Source organism: Penicilliopsis zonata, assembly GCF_001890105.1.
Source record: "Penicilliopsis zonata CBS 506.65 unplaced genomic scaffold ASPZOscaffold_3, whole genome shotgun sequence".
Lineage (NCBI taxonomy): Eukaryota > Fungi > Ascomycota > Eurotiomycetes > Eurotiales > Aspergillaceae > Penicilliopsis > Penicilliopsis zonata.
This window is the reverse complement of record NW_019208913.1, coordinates 194,854-210,118: the sequence shown is the minus strand read 5'-3', so window position 1 is coordinate 210,118 and position 15,265 is coordinate 194,854. Positions and strand designations below refer to the sequence as shown.

Below are 15,265 nucleotides of genomic sequence, written 5' to 3'. Positions count from 1 at the left end.
AGACAAGAGGGGAGGGAGTAAGGCGGGAAGAGAAGGCAAAGCGATCTTATTATTACCTCTGCGCTGCGTACAAGGAAAGGAATCGCTGGGACGGTGGAAGTGGAATGTGGTTCAGCAGGGGAACCGAACCAGCCGTTCAGGAGCGGATGTACTGGTACTTTGTGGTCAATGCTTATGGAAAAATACGAGGAATAATAATAATATTATTATAATAATAATAATAATAATAATAATAATAACGATATTAATATAATAATATAATAATATGATAATAATATATGGCTGGGAAGCGGAGGCCGGCGCCAGGTTGTTCTTCCAGTGTCCACTCGAGGGTCCGTTTTTCTCTCTTCCTTTTTTCTATTCTTGATCAGGAGTGGAGATGCCGGCTGGTCCCAAAGATCAATCAATGCTGGTCCAGAACGCCAAGGATAATGGTATTATTTATTATATTATTATAATATTTATTATATTATATATTATACTATTCTTATTATATTGTTATTGTTATATTGTAATATTGTAGTATTGTAGTATAGTATTATTTATACCAATGTAATCCGTACAGTAATTCTACCGTCGACTCCCGTCAGATCTACTGCTATACTGTAGTACGGAGTAATTACAGTGGTCTAGTCCACTACATCCAAACATGAGATCTCGTACTCAAAGGCCTTCGATTGGTGCGCTCTTGAAGAATTGTAGCATCGGACATTATCCCTAATCCATCTATTCCCCGATCTATTCGATTCTTACTCCTTGACTCCTTAACATGAGTTTTCAGAATTCATTATAATAATATAATATAATAATATAATAATACATTTCCCATTACTACAGTGTAAATAGATATGGTTACTACTAGGTACCTACTAACTACCTACTACCTACTCGTACCTAGTCAGTTTCAGCACCGCCAAGAAACACCATCAGGCCCTGAGCATTTGTTTCAGAATGGACGTGGGCGCCAATACGAAGCCAATAGGATGGAAGTGCCACTTCTATCTTACCCGGTCTGTTAGTAAGTCGACACCTCAGAACTTCAGGATACTCGTATCCTCCAGGCATGCGCCTAAGGCTTCCAGGCACGGAACCTGAAACAATCCTCCGTTGTAGCATTATTCTCTAGTGTCTCATCAGTATTCTTAGCATCTAGTACATATGTATACTCTGTATACTCTGTATACAGAGTTCTGTGTAGTACATATGTATTACGAGGAGTAGTAGAGTACCTAGTACCTACCTAGGTAGGTACCTACCTAGTAGGTAGACTCGCTGACAGTTACAGAAATGGTCTGCATCTGCACGTCAAGCAGAGAGTCATCTGCTCCCCACTGCCGATCTATGTAGTAGTAATTAATATAATAGAGAATTCTGTCTCATTTATTTGAATGCATTCCTCATTAAATAATGGGTTATCCTGAACACTACTAGGTACTTAGTACTACAGTACTACATACCTACTCCTATGTAGTACAGTACCTACCATAGTACTCCATACACAACTACAGTCATCTTGCGAGCCGTCCAAGTCCCTGTAGTAAACAGGGTACCCTTCCGACAACCGAGGAACCAAGTAGTAAGTCCCTAGTAAGACCAAGTACCTGAGCCATCCATGGTACCTGTCGCCCGCAGGTGGGGTCGGACTGGGTGGATTATTTTGGCTAGTCAGGTACAACTGGACTAGCAAACCTTACCTGGGACTTAAACGATCCTCTGGCTAAGATTCTTCGAATGTTTACAGTAAACATTCACCTCATTTCTCTGTTTGATCGCCATGTTGAAACGATTGTTTGAACTTCCAGGTAATTAATCAAAATTTGGCAGATCGGACTATCGGAGACTTACTGAGTCGGTCCAGATCTTGCTTCCCAGGTAACGGTAACTACCTAGGTACCTAGGTAACTACCCGTAGTTAGTTGCTACTAACTTGTACTAAGTTAGCACTACCAACTAACTTGTAAATTCTGGCTGGAGTACTACGGAGTAAGTTACTAACTAACTAACTAACTAGTTACTGTCTAGCTAGTCTACTGGTACACTACTAGCTCCAATATTCTCCGAGAGACTTCCCAGTACTCCGTACCTAGAATTAGAGACTTGGTTATCTACCGGAGATAGTTACCTACCATCTACCAAAGTATCGAGGTAACTACCTAGGTAACAGGTATCAAGCAGGTAGTAGGTACCCAAGGTAGCAGGTGAGTCGGCGGCACATCTCAGTATACAAGGTATAAATATAAATGACTCTGTCCAGGTTTTGACAATGTTTCCTACCTACAACACCATGGATTAGACTAGTCGGTAAGGCATTAAGAAGCCGTAGCTGTTGGACTCTAAACCTCGTATCCCATATCCATTCTCCAGGTATGGAGTACCTAGGTAGGTTAGGTACCTAACCTAGGTACTAGTTAACTACCCTTCGTACATTAGGTAACAAATACTGGTTCAGACCAGGTACTCTGTACCCTTCTACCAGTTCCCGTCAATTGATCAAGTTAACCCATGCTCATCTTGTTGCTACTTATAGTAACTCTCTAACTGTCTATCTACTACTTGGTTGACTTCTAAACCTCGGCTCTTGCGTATACGTACGTCTGATACTAGCTAACCACTTACTACCTAGTACCTAGTAGCCACTTGGGTGTTTTAAGATGTTAATCTAGTAACCGTCACTACTACTGGTAGTTATGTAGTAGTTAACTTACTACATAACGTCCACGTACCTAGAACTAGTTATCATAATATGCAGTACTAGGTACCTGTCTACCTAGATATTTGCCAATGGTGACGAAATATCTCATCACTTAAGCTACTACTCACCACCACAGCGTAGATTGCATCAAGGTATATGCTACTACATAGTAAATCCAATATCTAATCCTATTCAGGCATGACCCAGACCCAACCCCTAGACCGTTTCAAAGACCTGTTTTTAGGCTCGTTTCAGGCCCAGGTCGGAGATCTCGCCGGAAAGGGAACAGCGTCTCGCGTTAGTTCCCAGCTCATGGCCTTGACTAGACGGACAGTTTTAGTTTTTTAGCCAGGTACGGAGTACAGTGTGCACTAGCTAACTAGCTAACTAGTTACTGTACACTGTACACTGTACACACATGTTTCTAGCTTGCTTCGGCCTGCCTTGGTGTGCTTTGGTGTATCACTTAGTGCCGGGTGCCCCTGCTGCTCTGCTAAACTGGTGGACGAACTCCTGGAATAGCGTCTTTTTGACTCGAGGCTCGAGCGTTGAGGATCCAAAACGCTTCACAAGCTACCGATAACGGCGAAAACGTGTTTGCTGCCATTAATAACCCATCAACCCGTGGATTTTAGCGTGCTTGTGACGGTGTGCTCACTGCTCATAAGTGGGTTTCAAAATCCTGCTTTCTGCGGACCACGGAGACGGTGGTCACGGTTCGGCAATTGCTACCGAAAAAAAAGAAAGAAAGAAAAGAAAAGAAAAAACAAGAAGCATCCAAACACCGTTACTCCCGTAGTACTCCGTAGGTGGTGGCATCATGCGTTGGGAAAAAAAAAAAGGGAAAACTTCGGAGTTTTTTCTCCTAGCGGCGCCCTCTGGACTTCCCCTTCCCCCGCCCTCTCCTGGAGGGCCCCTGCACGCGAGCCAGATCTCTCTTGCTCAGATTCAGAGCACCGCCGGCGAATTTGCCAATCGAGGGACCCCCGACGCCGCGCTCGCGGCGTTTGGCATCGCTCGCATTCGACTTGAACGTTGGTTTCTCGAGGATGATGCCGTTCTCCTTGGCCTCGCGTCGCCGTTTGTCTTCTTTCATCGCCGCTTTGGCATTGATCCCCAACCGATGCGCAGACGGCATCTTCTCCTGCTTGAAAATCGATGTTTTTGCCCCGAGCGCCTGCAGCCGAAGATCGATTGCCTTGTGTCGATTCTTTCCCGTTGGTGCCAGATCTGACGCCGAGTCTAAAAGGTGGGATTCCCGCAGCAGTCTTTGTAGCGCAAGGTCATTCTTCAAGTTTTGCACGTCCAGCGCGTCTTCTCCTTCCTCCTTTTTCGTCTCCTTCTCCGTATCCTTCGTAGACGTAGCTTTCGAACGACTTGCGGTTACGGAGGAAGGTACTTTAGCGCTCTGCATCACAGTAAGGTCAGAAAGTACTTTTTTTTCCCTTTTTTTGAAGTAGTGAGAAATCGGGAGACAAACCATGAATGCCTTTCGGGCCTTTTTATCCAACAGATCGTCCTTGGTGTTGTAGGAAGCCGTATGGTCAACAACCTCTACCTCGACCCCCTGGTCCTCCTCGTCCTCCCCCTCGTCCTCCTCTCCTTCAGACAGCCCATCCCAGTCAGAGCCTGTCACCGACTCATCAAGATGATCATCCATCCCTTCACCCGGTTCTGCCTTCTGGACTGATTGTGGTTTTAATGGCTGAAACTTTGCTTCAAAGTATCTTCGGAAGACATCGTGGGCCGCATCCGTACTCGCAGAGGGGCTATCGGAAGAATCTTCTATCGTGCTCCTCGAGACAACGGACTTGTCTCTTTTCCGCTTTCCAATCATTTTTCCCGGGGTATGAAAGGTACTGTGTCGATTCAGTCACGAAACTAACACCAGGAGCCCCGACTGAAAGTTTTCGAAATTCTGCCAATATCGGGTCACGTGTGATAAGATAGCGGGCATGGGGTTGACCCCTCGACCACAATTATTACCTTTCCTACCCACCGACTATTGTTGCTGAACTTGCATCGGAAAGTTGGAGCTATTGCCAGGCTTGCATTGACAAGACGGAACCGAAGATGACGAAATTCCGGCCTTGTATCGACTTGCACTCCGGACAGGTGAAGCAGATCGTGGGCGGGACGCTTAGCAATGTTGCGGAGGAGCTGAAAACAAATTATATATCCAAACTCCCTGCAAGTCACTATGCACGGTTGTACCAGGAACATGACCTCCGCGGCGGCCACGTGGTGATGCTAGGACCTGGCAATGATGAGGCCGCAAAGGAATCGCTCAAGACATGGCCTGGCGGGCTCCAGGTGGCGGGGGGGATTACGGATAAGAACGCACAGTATTGGATTGACCAAGGCGCCGACAAGGTTAGTTCTTCACCATTGATTGAATCTCCTCTTGTCTAACCAACGCTTAGGTCATCATTACATCCTTTCTGTTTCCCGAAGGCAAATTCTCGCTTCAAAGGCTGCAGTCAGTTCTCTCGGCGCTGGGCGGCGACAAGTCGAAGCTGGTCTTGGACTTGAGCTGCCGGCGAAAAGACGATACCTGGTTCGTGGCCATGAACCGATGGCAGACCATCACAGAGATGGAAATAAACCAAGGCGAGTAATTCTTTTTTTTTTTTTTTTTTTTTTTTTTTTTTTTTTTTTTGAATGAACCTCATCTTTTACCGGATCACCCCCGTTCTGACCAAGCTCTAGAATCTATCTCGATGTTGGAGCCCTACTGCTCCGAGTTTCTCATCCATGCCGCGGATGTCGAGGGCTTACAGCAAGGGATTGATGAAGAGTTGGTCGCTAAACTGGCCGAATGGTGTACGATCCCTGTCACCTATGCTGGGGGCGCACGGAACCTCCAAGACCTCGAGAAAGTCCAGCTTAGCAGTCGAGGAAAAGTAGATCTAACCATCGGGAGTGCTCTGGATATTTTTGGCGGCTCTGGGGTAACGTTTGACGAATGTGTCAGATGGAATAAAGGTCACTGATGGGGGGGGGGCACCTTAAGACAATAAATATACTAAATATACTCCGTATTTATGAAAAAAAGAACATTCTACATAGGAGATAAGAACTCAAGATAAACAGATTCAATAAGATTCATAAAATACCAGTTTCATGATCTATGAACTTCAACTATATGTCATGGTGTAGTACTATCCAGTATACGAATCGACTTAACCCGAAACGGCGCAGGGGCAGTTCCGCCCGCCTGTCGCTGCGCCGCGCTGCTCCGTCCCAGGCTTCCGACGAGCTTCGAGATCAGCCAACTGACCCCCATACCCCAGAGCCAAACAGAGGATCTCTCTCTGGCTTCTCTATCTCTTTCTCTTTCTCTGTTTAATTCTTTGTGTGGAAAAACCATCCTCGCTATTACCCTCGTTACGATCCGATCAACCTATCCAATTCAGCCCGGCTTGTCAGCGTAATCGCTGAATCGACCACCACCACCATGAAGCCCGTCGTGTCTGCCATGAACGCCTGGAGTTGGTAAGAGATCTGCTTTCTATGTGCCACCATGAGCCATCCTCAATATAACTAATGAGTGACAGCGTTGTCATCTCCCTATTCGCCATCGTCATACTCTCGGTTCTCGGATCGCTATTCAAGGTTCGTCCATCGCTCCAACACACACACAGAGAGAGATATATATATATATTTATTGAACGTCGTTAACAATATTATTCTAGAGCAACAACCACGCATATACCGGTTCAGAAGAGGCACCCGAGGATGGGGCCGCGGTTGCCGCCTCGATCTTTACCGCCGTGATCGTCTACGCTGTACGAGTAACCCAGAAACCCAGCTTCTATTTTCTTTTTTCTGCTCTCTCTAACGTACGGATGTGTTACAGGGTTTCTTCGTCTTCTGTGGGTTCCAGGCTTATCTCCATCTGCGGAGTAAGAGGGGGGGTGCCATATCGTTGAACTGAATTGGACATATATATCTACAACATATACGATATACACCTGACGAAACTATCGGCAACTATCAAGACGGGCGATAACTATATGAAAGCAAATCTGAAAAGAAAAGAAAAACCCGCCCCAGGTGTTTGGAATGGGAGATCTGCTTGAGGCAGGTTGTGGCTTTGTATCGAACACTTCTGGCTCGGTTCTGATGTACACTCTTTGGTTTTCGTTGGCTTTTTTTCCCCTTAGAAATTTTGGATGGGGTTTTTTCATTTAATGGGCGCCTGCTTTTCTATTTACGAGCATCGTTATACGCGATGCAGATCGCATGGGCGACTGTCTTTCTCGTCCAAGATATAGACGCGATCTTTGATTCTTCGACGAGTCTGAAGGGTATAAATGGCAGATAATTGTCATTTGTATTTGACTGCTATCAATGGCTCCTACTAAGCAATCAACGCCCCTAATGCCAGAGTATATACTAAAGATCATAGCGTGAAGAAAACAACACCCGAACGCCTTATTTTTCCAGCAAGCACTCCCCTCCTTTTTTTTTTTTTTTTTTCCGATTAAAATCCGAATTCATCTTCTTCGTACGGATCCAGAGTCTTGGACATGTACGGCCCGTCCAAGGTATACCCAAGACGAGCGTAGTAGCTGCGAACGCCGACGCCGGAGATGACGCTGATCTTGGAGCTGCCGTGCTCCTCGCGGGCGATGCGCTCGGCCTCCTCCATCAGCAAGGTGCCGAAGCCGCGATGCTGGAACTTGCGCGGGTCGCGGCCATGCAGCGGCACGGCAGACCCGTAGACGTGTAGTTCGCGGACGATGCTTGTCTGCTGGCCGGTGAACTCTGGGCGGAAGGTGTGCGTGGGACTGCACTTGCGTAGGCGCAGCAGGCCGATCAGGATGTCTTGTTTGGGGTCTTCGTAGGCCAGGAAGGTCTCCCACCCGCCGTTGGCCATGTAGTCGCGCCGCACCAGCTCCACCTGAGACGGGCGGATCTTTTTCGTCACCTCGTTGATGCCCACCTCGCGGGTCCGCACGTCCCGGCAGGTCGTACCGAAATCCTTCATCCGGGCCAGCGCCAGTTCGCGCAGGTTGCCGTTCTCCACCCCAGAGGTCACTAGGGGCATCGGGATATCACGCTGGACGCGGTAGATGCGTGTCCAGGGCGGCACCAGAGCGAGAATGCGAGCCACTACGTCGATCAGCGCGTTGGGCGTATAGTTCTTGTACCGTCCCGTCCGCCACAGCTCGTAGAGCCCTGTGCCGCGGATGACCAGGGTGGGATAGATCTTGAGCCCGTCGGTGCGGAAATCCGGGTTCTCGAAGTATTCCTGGAACTGGAACAGATCACGTTCCATCCCAACATTCGGCAGGTCGGGCATCATGTGGCTAACCACCTTGAAGCCGGCGTCCTTGGCTAGCTTGAACGTCTCGGCCACAGCAGCAACGGTGTGGCCGCGGTTGGTGTCCCTGGCCACATCCTCATACAGGCTTTGCACACCGATCTCCAGCCGCGTGCACCCGTAGCGGAGCATGCTGCTCAGATGTGTATCCAGACAGTAATCGGGCCGCGTCTCGATCGTGATACCTACGCACTTGATGTTGCTCATTTCGCCCGCTTGCACCGCTTCATCCACGTTCTTCGTCTCATACCCGCTCAGAGCGTTGTGAAGCTGCGAGATGAACGTATCGCGGTACTCCTCTGGAAGAGACATGAACGTCCCACCCATAATAATGTATTCAACCTTGTCCACACTATGGCCAAGCGACTTGATCTGCTCCACGCGCCCACGCGCCTGCTCGAACGGATCGTAGCGTGCGCGGATCGCACGCATCGATGTCGGCTCGTACCCTGTGTACGACTGCGTCGAGTACTCAAAGTCCGAGTCGGGACCTCCCGGGCAGTACACACAGATATTCCCCGTATACGCAATATGAGGGCATCGATGGGGTTTGCACATCACGGCGACAACAGCGATACCCGACGAGGTTCCTAGAGAGAGAGAGAATTCATCAGCATCCGAATCATGACACTTCCCCCCTCCCCCCTCACTGGGATAATCAACGTACTGATAGGCTTGGCAATCAGCTTCGGCAAGATATATTTCTTGTAGTGCTCAGGAACGGCCGCGATAATCGCCGTCAGCGATGGCTGCGTGCTAAGCGCATGTTTCTTGGATATTTGTCCCCGCAACTTGTTGAGATTGATGTCTTTCTTGGGCTTGCCCGGATCCATCTGCGCCTCATACTCTTGAATCAGTGCGTTAGCGACATCTGAACACGCCCTCATGTATCTCTCGTTCTCTGGTGGGAGTTTCGACGCCTTGTTCGACTTTCGCTGCGACGGTGGCGCGGCGGTCATTGTCATGGTCGCCATGCTGTAAGTATTATCGTAACAGCCTTGTTCTCTCTCTCTATTTTTCTGATCCCCAATGTTTCTCGCCGTCTGCTCTCTCGTTCTATCGCAGCAGGTGGCGGTCTCGTAGTGGGATGGAATTTCTTATCGACATGGATAGCCGCCAACCGCGCCCAGTCGGGATCCACTGAAAGCTTTGTCCAAATCGATCCCGAACTGGCCGCGCCGCTTCCCGGGTTGAAACGAAACCTCACCTACTTGTCCCTACCAACTACTCCCAGCACGGTCTTCCCCCAAGTGCAAAGTCTCCTCTCTTCCTCCCCCCCTAAATCTCGTGTATTTTTCTTCTTCTTCCTGTCACCCTTTGCAAAAATGCAGGCTTTTCGCCGTGGTACCGTTTCTGCCCTGCGCAATGTCGCGCAGCGACGGGGATATAGCACCCCCAGCTCTCCCTATGCTCAGACTGCCAAAAACCTGCGGATAAATGCAGACACTAAGGTTCTTTTCCAGGGCTTCACTGGCAAGCAGGGAACGTAAGTGATATGCGGGGTTTTTTTTTACCTGCTTGAAGAGCCAGGGTGCTGCGGATTGAGACTGACATTATTTTTTTTCCCTGCAGCTTCCACGCCGAGCAAGCTATTGCCTACGGTATTTATCCTTCGCAAATTCGGATCAGGGATCGATAAAACACTCACACTATGCTAGGAACCAAGGTTGTTGGTGGCACAAACCCCAAGAAGGCGGGCACGACGCATCTTGACCTACCTGTCTTCGCTACTGTCGCCGACGCCGTCAAGGAGACCGGTGCCGATGCTTCTGCGATCTTTGTCCCGTACGAACCCTTGCTATATAACCGTTTTTTGGTATATATTCATGTTGGAGAAAAACTAATTACTCGATAATAGCCCCCCTCTTGCTGCCAAGGGTATCGAGGAGGCCATCGCGGCCGAGGTTCCTCTCGTTGTCTGGTGGGTTCCCTCAGGGTTGTGGTCCGGATGCAAAGGATAATTTTACTGATAGTATCATTTAGTATCACCGAAGGAATCCCCCAGCACGGTATGTTTTTTTTTTCTTTGCTTTCGCGAGGTATTTCTATTACCTGAGCTGACTTGCATTAGATATGGTTCGCATCACCGATATCCTTAAGACCCAGAACAAGACTCGTCTTGTTGGTCCCAACTGCCCTGGTATCATTGCCCCTGTAAGTTTGTCCTTTTTTTCTCCCCGCCGAGAATGTCCGACGTCTTGTCGCTCTGATATGTTAACGCGTATTGGTATTGCAGGGTCAATGCAAGATCGGCATCATGCCCGGATTCATCCACAAGCGTGGTCGCGTCGGTATCGTTTCCCGCTCTGGAACCCTGACCTATGAGGCTGTGAACCAGACAACTATGGCCGGACTCGGCCAGTCCCTTGTCGTCGGTATCGGCGGTGATCCTTTCTCCGGAACCAACTTCATTGACTGCCTCAAGATCTTCCTTGAGGACCCCGAGACCGACGGTATCATCATGATTGGTGAGATTGGCGGTAGCGCCGAGGAAGATGCTGCCGAGTTCCTCAAGCAGTACAACACCCAGAACAAGCCCACGGTCAGCTTCATTGCCGGTATCAGTGCTCCCCCGGGTCGCCGTATGGGCCACGCCGGCGCCATCGTCAGCGGTGGTAAGGGCGGTGCCGACTCCAAGATCGCTGCTCTCGAGGCCGCTGGTGTGATCGTCGAGAGAAGCCCTGCCTCCCTGGGCAAGACTCTTCTTGCCGAGTTCGTCAAGCGGGATCTCGTCTAAATTTCATTATGAAGTGAGACCTGCTCCATTTCCTTGACACTATGCTCATTGATGTCCCTTGCTCCGTATCTTTTGTAGGATATGGTGGCAAGAGGCTAATATACCTATCTATACGCCAGCTGGACCTTTTGGCTGTTTGGGGTCTTTCTTGGTTCTCTATGTACTTTTGCCCTCTCCTGACTGTTTCAATCTCCTTCTGCTAGAGTTACTAGGAAGTAATTATTTCTTTTGTACTTTTCGCTTATTGCAGCATTCATAGTGAGAAATCTACACAATGGATGATTCTTTCTAATTAAAATCTGAGGTAGAGTAGCAGATGCTGCATTAGTCTAATAGAAAATGACTGAGTCTAATATCAATGTGTTTAAGACTAGGTAAGCAGGCAGTGGATCTATAGTTACCTATTTAAATAAAGTACTTTACTTAACTATATAGTAGTTAGCACCTGCTAGGATTAATTAGAATTGGCCAATCATGGATGGCTTATAACTAAGTATAGCTATCATAAAGTATACCTGTAAGACATAAGGGATGATTGAAGAACAAGGAAGATGGCAACAGCGGGCCATTGTAAATTGTTTAAATTTAAAAATCATATGAACCAATGTTGTGCCTGGATTTTACAGGGTGCTAATTGCTTAAGCAGCTGTGTTTCAAAGTACTCTCTGTACAGAGTACAGAGTAAGTACCCAATGCAATGATGATCAGGGGTTCTGTGTTTGGCATTGGCAGTTTATCCTGCTGCCTTAGATTTCGAGTCAGAGCCCGGTTCACAAAAATGGGAGGCGAGGATAGAGTTCTTGCGCTATTTGGCGATCAAACATTTGGGCTGCGCAGTAAGAGACCAATGCCCTGTCCATTCTTTATCCAATCTATTTTTGATCCTTGCTTGTGTGGTTTGGATTTCAGGGAACCTTCCGAGGCAGGGCTGATGCCCTGCCCCATATCTCAGCTGGCTTTGGCCCCGACATCAATGGAGTAATGAGGACAAGTGATGGTTTATAACCTGATGAGTCAGTTCGAGATATGAGACGTAAACCGGTCGCTTTGCGAAGGGCACAACAGAAATCCAATTGAAAACCGAGCATTTCTTCGAAGAGCATATAGCCGATGAAAGGTAACACAGTGTCGGCTGTAGATCGCCCCGACGAACCCAGCCGCTCGGCATCAATAGCCTGTATGTGAACGGGTGGCTTAGAAGTCTAAGTCATGTCGGATCTTTCTTTACCTCTTGGCCTCACTGCTAGCGGGAACGGGCCCCTGGGCCCCTGCCATTCAAGTCAGACTGAGACGGTGCCGAGTGGCTGTCGGGTAGCCGAAACGGTCAGATCCCAGGGGATGCCGAGTGTTCACAAGGATGAGCCAAGAGCGAGGTAAGTAGACAGGAGAAGTGTCTATTGGAACTATCACATCTAGTCCGACTGCAGATCAGCCCCACAATGGAGACAATATCAGGTCCGAGAGTCTCTTATTGTCAACGTTGGACAGATCGGTGCCACCACGTCATGTTCCATGGCTTCTTTGCCCATCATATCTTCTCCGTACGGGGTACCTGGTGGACTGTGAGAGGCTGTCATCAAACGGGGCTATGCCGCCAAGGACTCACTAGCAGGGAGCTCTCTGTAATTCTGTAGGGATTATGAATTCAACCAACCGGAATAGACAGACGACATCTCGTCAAAGAAACCCCAAACCAAAGCTGGTCTCCTTTCCCACACATCCCTTTGAGTCGCTGACGACAACCCAAGCAAGGAGCCCCCTATTTCGCTTCGTCTATGACATAGGTCGGAGCTTTGACGTACCCTGATGCTTGCTGCGTAAGGTTAGATCAACTCAAGTCGTCTTGGGATGAAGAGCAGAGTCTCAACTTGGAACGGTAGCCCGCTTTTTCGTCGATCAAGCTTGGCTCGGGCTTGACTAGGAAGGCGGCGCACGTGGGACCGTCGCCGCATCTGACCTCCAGAAAGCTTTCAGTGCCTGTCAACGAGACACCTACCCTGCGAACACCAACTCCCTCATCATGAAGAGGGAATGCGGTTATATGGGTTGGGATATGTGGTCGACGTCGCCCTCTGGAAACGATCCGTGGATGATTGAGTCACTGTCGCCTGCCGTGTTCTTTGAGATGGATATGCCGACACAGATGGACAATCCACTGTGGAGAAGAGGGCCATTTTGCGTCCTTTCCGTGGATCTCGCTGAGACCCTGCTTGTGCATGGTATCGGGGGGATTGATGTGGGTTCTCAGCCAGAGTGGAGTGTTGTTGGTGGTCTCCCTTGAGTAGGCAGTGCAGATATCTATCGACGGTGGACATATATCTTGCATATAAAAGTGCCGACTTTCCCTTCCTCGTGGTTTTATGGCACAGACAAGACACACCCAAAGTCAAGAAAATGGGAAAGATTATTGATCTGAAAGTCACCACAACATCCATTGGGTCGACGCCAACCATTGTGGTGCAAGATGACGAGCAATTACCAAGTCCGCAAGAGACGCTTCGGCTCGAAAGTCAACAGGACCCAGCTCCTCCATACCATATCTTCACTCGGTCAAAGAAGCTCCAGATGGTGTGTATTGTCTCCATGTCGGCTATCTTCTCTCCACTGTCGTCAAACATCTACTTCCCTGCGTTGGGAGATATCTCAAGGGTGAGTATGTTTATTCTATTCTTCTCGTTCATCTCAACGGGTATCTTCAGGAAGGATAGGACGTTTGGATTGACTTTGTGAAGGAAATGAACATCTCTATGTCCCTGGCAACTCTTACAATTACCATTTACATGGTCTTCCAAGGCATCGCCCCTCTCTTCTGGGGCTCTTTCTCAGATGTCACTGGCAGACGCCCAATCTTCATAGGGACCTTTATTGTGTACCTTTTAGCCAATATTGCCCTGGGAGTGTCGGACAACTACGCTGAGCTCATGGTTTTTCGAGCAATGCAGGCAGCAGGCAGTGCTGCCACGATCTCGATCGGTATGAAAGATTCATTATAATTATAAGAGCGAGGAAGTCCAGCCAGACTAACCGGTAAACCATTTACAGGGGCCGGGGTGATAGGAGACATCACAACTTCTGCCGAGAGAGGAAGCTTAGTTGGAATCTTTGGTGGAGGTAAGATGCACCCTGTCTCTCGTTTCCGAGTCTCACGCGCCTGGCTGATCGTGTCATCTCAGTACGCATGTTGGGACAGGGAATTGGCCCAGTGTTTGGCGGTGTCTTGACCCAATACTGGGGCTTTCGTTCGATTTTCTGGTTCCTCACTATCTTTGCTACCTTGAGTCTTCTTTCTATCCTCGTCTTCCTTCCAGAGACTCTGCGATCCATCGCTGGCGATGGACGTACTCGGCTGACCGGCATTCACAAACCTATCATCTACATGATCAAGGGCCAACCGCAAGTTTCAGTCGAAAATAATCTTGACCAAGACAATAGCAAGATTACCATCCATACCTTGTTGGCTCCTCTGAAATTTCTTACCGAGAAGGATGTCTTCATCACCTTATTTTTCGGCAGTATCGTCTACACCGTGTGGAGCATGGTGACTTCCAGCACCACGGATCTGTTTCAAAAGTCATACCACCTCAACTCACTGGAGGTTGGTCTGACATATCTTGGTAACGGTAGGTAGCAGTCAGCTAGGTAGCCAGCCTCTCTTGATAGCATGCGACCTTCCAACTGACAGTTCCTTTCTTCAGGCTTCGGGTGCATGGCCGGATCATACTCTATAGGGTATTTGATGGACTACAATCACCGAAAGACCGAGCGTGAATACTGCCAGCAGAATGGCTACCCTGCAGACACTCGCATTACTGCCAAGACCCATAAGGACTTCCCGATTGAGCGAGCTCGCATGCGAAACACGTGGTGGATCACCGCACTTTTCCTTGTCTGTACGGTAGTCTTTGGGTTCTCGCTTGAGACTCATCTCGCTGTGCCGATTATCCTGCAGTTTTTCATTGCCTACTGCGCAACCGCGATCTTCACCATCAATAGTGCCCTGGTCATTGACCTGTACCCTGGCGCCAGCGCCAGCGCCACGGCCTGCAACAACCTGATGAGATGTTCTGTTGGCGCCGCCGGTGTTGCCCTTGTGCAGCCCATGATTGACGCTCTGACTGCGCGATGGACTTTTATGTTACTCAGTGGTATCACCCTGCTCTGTGTGCCCCTGCTGTGGGTTGAAACGAGATACGGACCTTCCTGGCGATTAGCACGAGCGGAACGGCATTCAGCGAAGCAATGAAAACGAGTCTTGGGGGGGTTTCTACCGTACATACATATTTTTTTGGGGTGTACAAAAGTATTCTTCAAGTGTCGATATTTCTGGCTTATATAGATTTTAGCGGTGAGCTCATAGAGTCCAAGATTGGGGGTTTATCTACAATTGAATATATTGTCAAAGTATCTTGCATTAACTATCCATCTTGAGTTATAGAATAAAATGTGAATAGATTACGCAGAGTAACCAGGAGACTTTATACTCCTTGGCCACTTCGGCGGAAGGCGA

The 15,265-nt window shown here is 48.6% G+C and overlaps 6 protein-coding genes across 6 annotated transcripts; 4 read left to right on the top strand and 2 right to left on the bottom strand.

The window, feature by feature from the left end:
* Positions 1–3,557: 3,557 nt before the first annotated feature.
* Positions 3,558–4,529, bottom strand: ASPZODRAFT_13573 (hypothetical protein; the record flags this gene model as incomplete). The annotated part of the gene is made up of 2 exons (XM_022723882.1): positions 3,558–4,100; positions 4,173–4,529. The coding sequence occupies 2 exons, from the start codon at positions 4,527–4,529 to the stop codon at positions 3,558–3,560; spliced, it is 900 nt and encodes a 299-aa protein (XP_022583345.1).
* Positions 4,530–4,689: 160 nt separating this feature from the next.
* On the top strand, positions 4,690–5,699 carry ASPZODRAFT_129151 (hypothetical protein). Its single transcript, XM_022722204.1, has 3 exons — positions 4,690–5,065; positions 5,116–5,302; positions 5,402–5,699. Exons 1-3 carry the CDS (start codon positions 4,766–4,768, stop codon positions 5,683–5,685), a joined length of 771 nt encoding a protein of 256 aa, XP_022583344.1. The 5' UTR covers positions 4,690–4,765; the 3' UTR covers positions 5,686–5,699.
* A 450-nt stretch (positions 5,700–6,149) lies between these two features.
* On the top strand, positions 6,150–6,629 carry ASPZODRAFT_149825 (hypothetical protein; the record flags this gene model as incomplete). The annotated part of the gene is made up of 4 exons (XM_022725530.1): positions 6,150–6,187; positions 6,250–6,307; positions 6,388–6,480; positions 6,552–6,629. 4 exons carry the CDS (start codon positions 6,150–6,152, stop codon positions 6,627–6,629), a joined length of 267 nt encoding a protein of 88 aa, XP_022583343.1.
* A 520-nt stretch (positions 6,630–7,149) lies between these two features.
* ASPZODRAFT_164438 (hypothetical protein) lies at positions 7,150–9,104 on the bottom strand. The gene is made up of 2 exons (XM_022726669.1): positions 8,689–9,104; positions 7,150–8,611 (listed from the first exon to the last, which is right to left on the bottom strand). Exons 1-2 carry the CDS (start codon positions 8,993–8,995, stop codon positions 7,179–7,181), a joined length of 1,740 nt encoding a protein of 579 aa, XP_022583342.1. The 5' UTR covers positions 8,996–9,104; the 3' UTR covers positions 7,150–7,178.
* Positions 9,105–9,274: 170 nt separating this feature from the next.
* On the top strand, positions 9,275–10,877 carry ASPZODRAFT_129146 (hypothetical protein). Its single transcript, XM_022722203.1, has 7 exons — positions 9,275–9,507; positions 9,594–9,622; positions 9,680–9,806; positions 9,880–9,942; positions 10,005–10,030; positions 10,093–10,175; positions 10,258–10,877. The coding sequence occupies exons 1-7, from the start codon at positions 9,347–9,349 to the stop codon at positions 10,756–10,758; spliced, it is 990 nt and encodes a 329-aa protein (XP_022583341.1). The 5' UTR covers positions 9,275–9,346; the 3' UTR covers positions 10,759–10,877.
* Positions 10,878–12,936: 2,059 nt separating this feature from the next.
* On the top strand, positions 12,937–15,168 carry ASPZODRAFT_90739 (hypothetical protein). The gene is made up of 5 exons (XM_022730406.1): positions 12,937–13,407; positions 13,491–13,731; positions 13,801–13,869; positions 13,932–14,378; positions 14,454–15,168. The coding sequence occupies exons 1-5, from the start codon at positions 13,153–13,155 to the stop codon at positions 14,999–15,001; spliced, it is 1,560 nt and encodes a 519-aa protein (XP_022583340.1). The 5' UTR covers positions 12,937–13,152; the 3' UTR covers positions 15,002–15,168.
* The last annotated feature ends 97 nt before the right edge of the window (positions 15,169–15,265 follow it).

Excerpts from the sequence above, each read along its gene's own strand:
- ASPZODRAFT_129151 (XM_022722204.1), top strand. The coding sequence starts at position 4,766 with ATGACGAAATTCCGGCCTTGTATCGACTTGCACTCCGGACAGGTGAAG. Across the intron at positions 5,066-5,115 it reads TTGACCAAGGCGCCGACAAG|GTCATCATTACATCCTTTCT; the intron begins GTTAGTTCTTCA and ends ACCAACGCTTAG. Across the intron at positions 5,303-5,401 it reads AGAGATGGAAATAAACCAAG|AATCTATCTCGATGTTGGAG; the intron begins GCGAGTAATTCT and ends ACCAAGCTCTAG.
- ASPZODRAFT_164438 (XM_022726669.1), bottom strand. The coding sequence starts at position 8,995 with ATGGCGACCATGACAATGACCGCCGCGCCACCGTCGCAGCGAAAGTCG. Across the intron at positions 8,612-8,688 it reads GCTGATTGCCAAGCCTATCA|GAACCTCGTCGGGTATCGCT; the intron begins GTACGTTGATTA and ends CTCTCTCTCTAG.
- ASPZODRAFT_129146 (XM_022722203.1), top strand. The coding sequence starts at position 9,347 with ATGCAGGCTTTTCGCCGTGGTACCGTTTCTGCCCTGCGCAATGTCGCG. Across the intron at positions 9,623-9,679 it reads CGAGCAAGCTATTGCCTACG|GAACCAAGGTTGTTGGTGGC; the intron begins GTATTTATCCTT and ends ACACTATGCTAG. Across the intron at positions 10,031-10,092 it reads CGAAGGAATCCCCCAGCACG|ATATGGTTCGCATCACCGAT; the intron begins GTATGTTTTTTT and ends GACTTGCATTAG.
- ASPZODRAFT_90739 (XM_022730406.1), top strand. The coding sequence starts at position 13,153 with ATGGGAAAGATTATTGATCTGAAAGTCACCACAACATCCATTGGGTCG. Across the intron at positions 13,732-13,800 it reads TGCTGCCACGATCTCGATCG|GGGCCGGGGTGATAGGAGAC; the intron begins GTATGAAAGATT and ends AACCATTTACAG. Across the intron at positions 14,379-14,453 it reads TCTGACATATCTTGGTAACG|GCTTCGGGTGCATGGCCGGA; the intron begins GTAGGTAGCAGT and ends TCCTTTCTTCAG.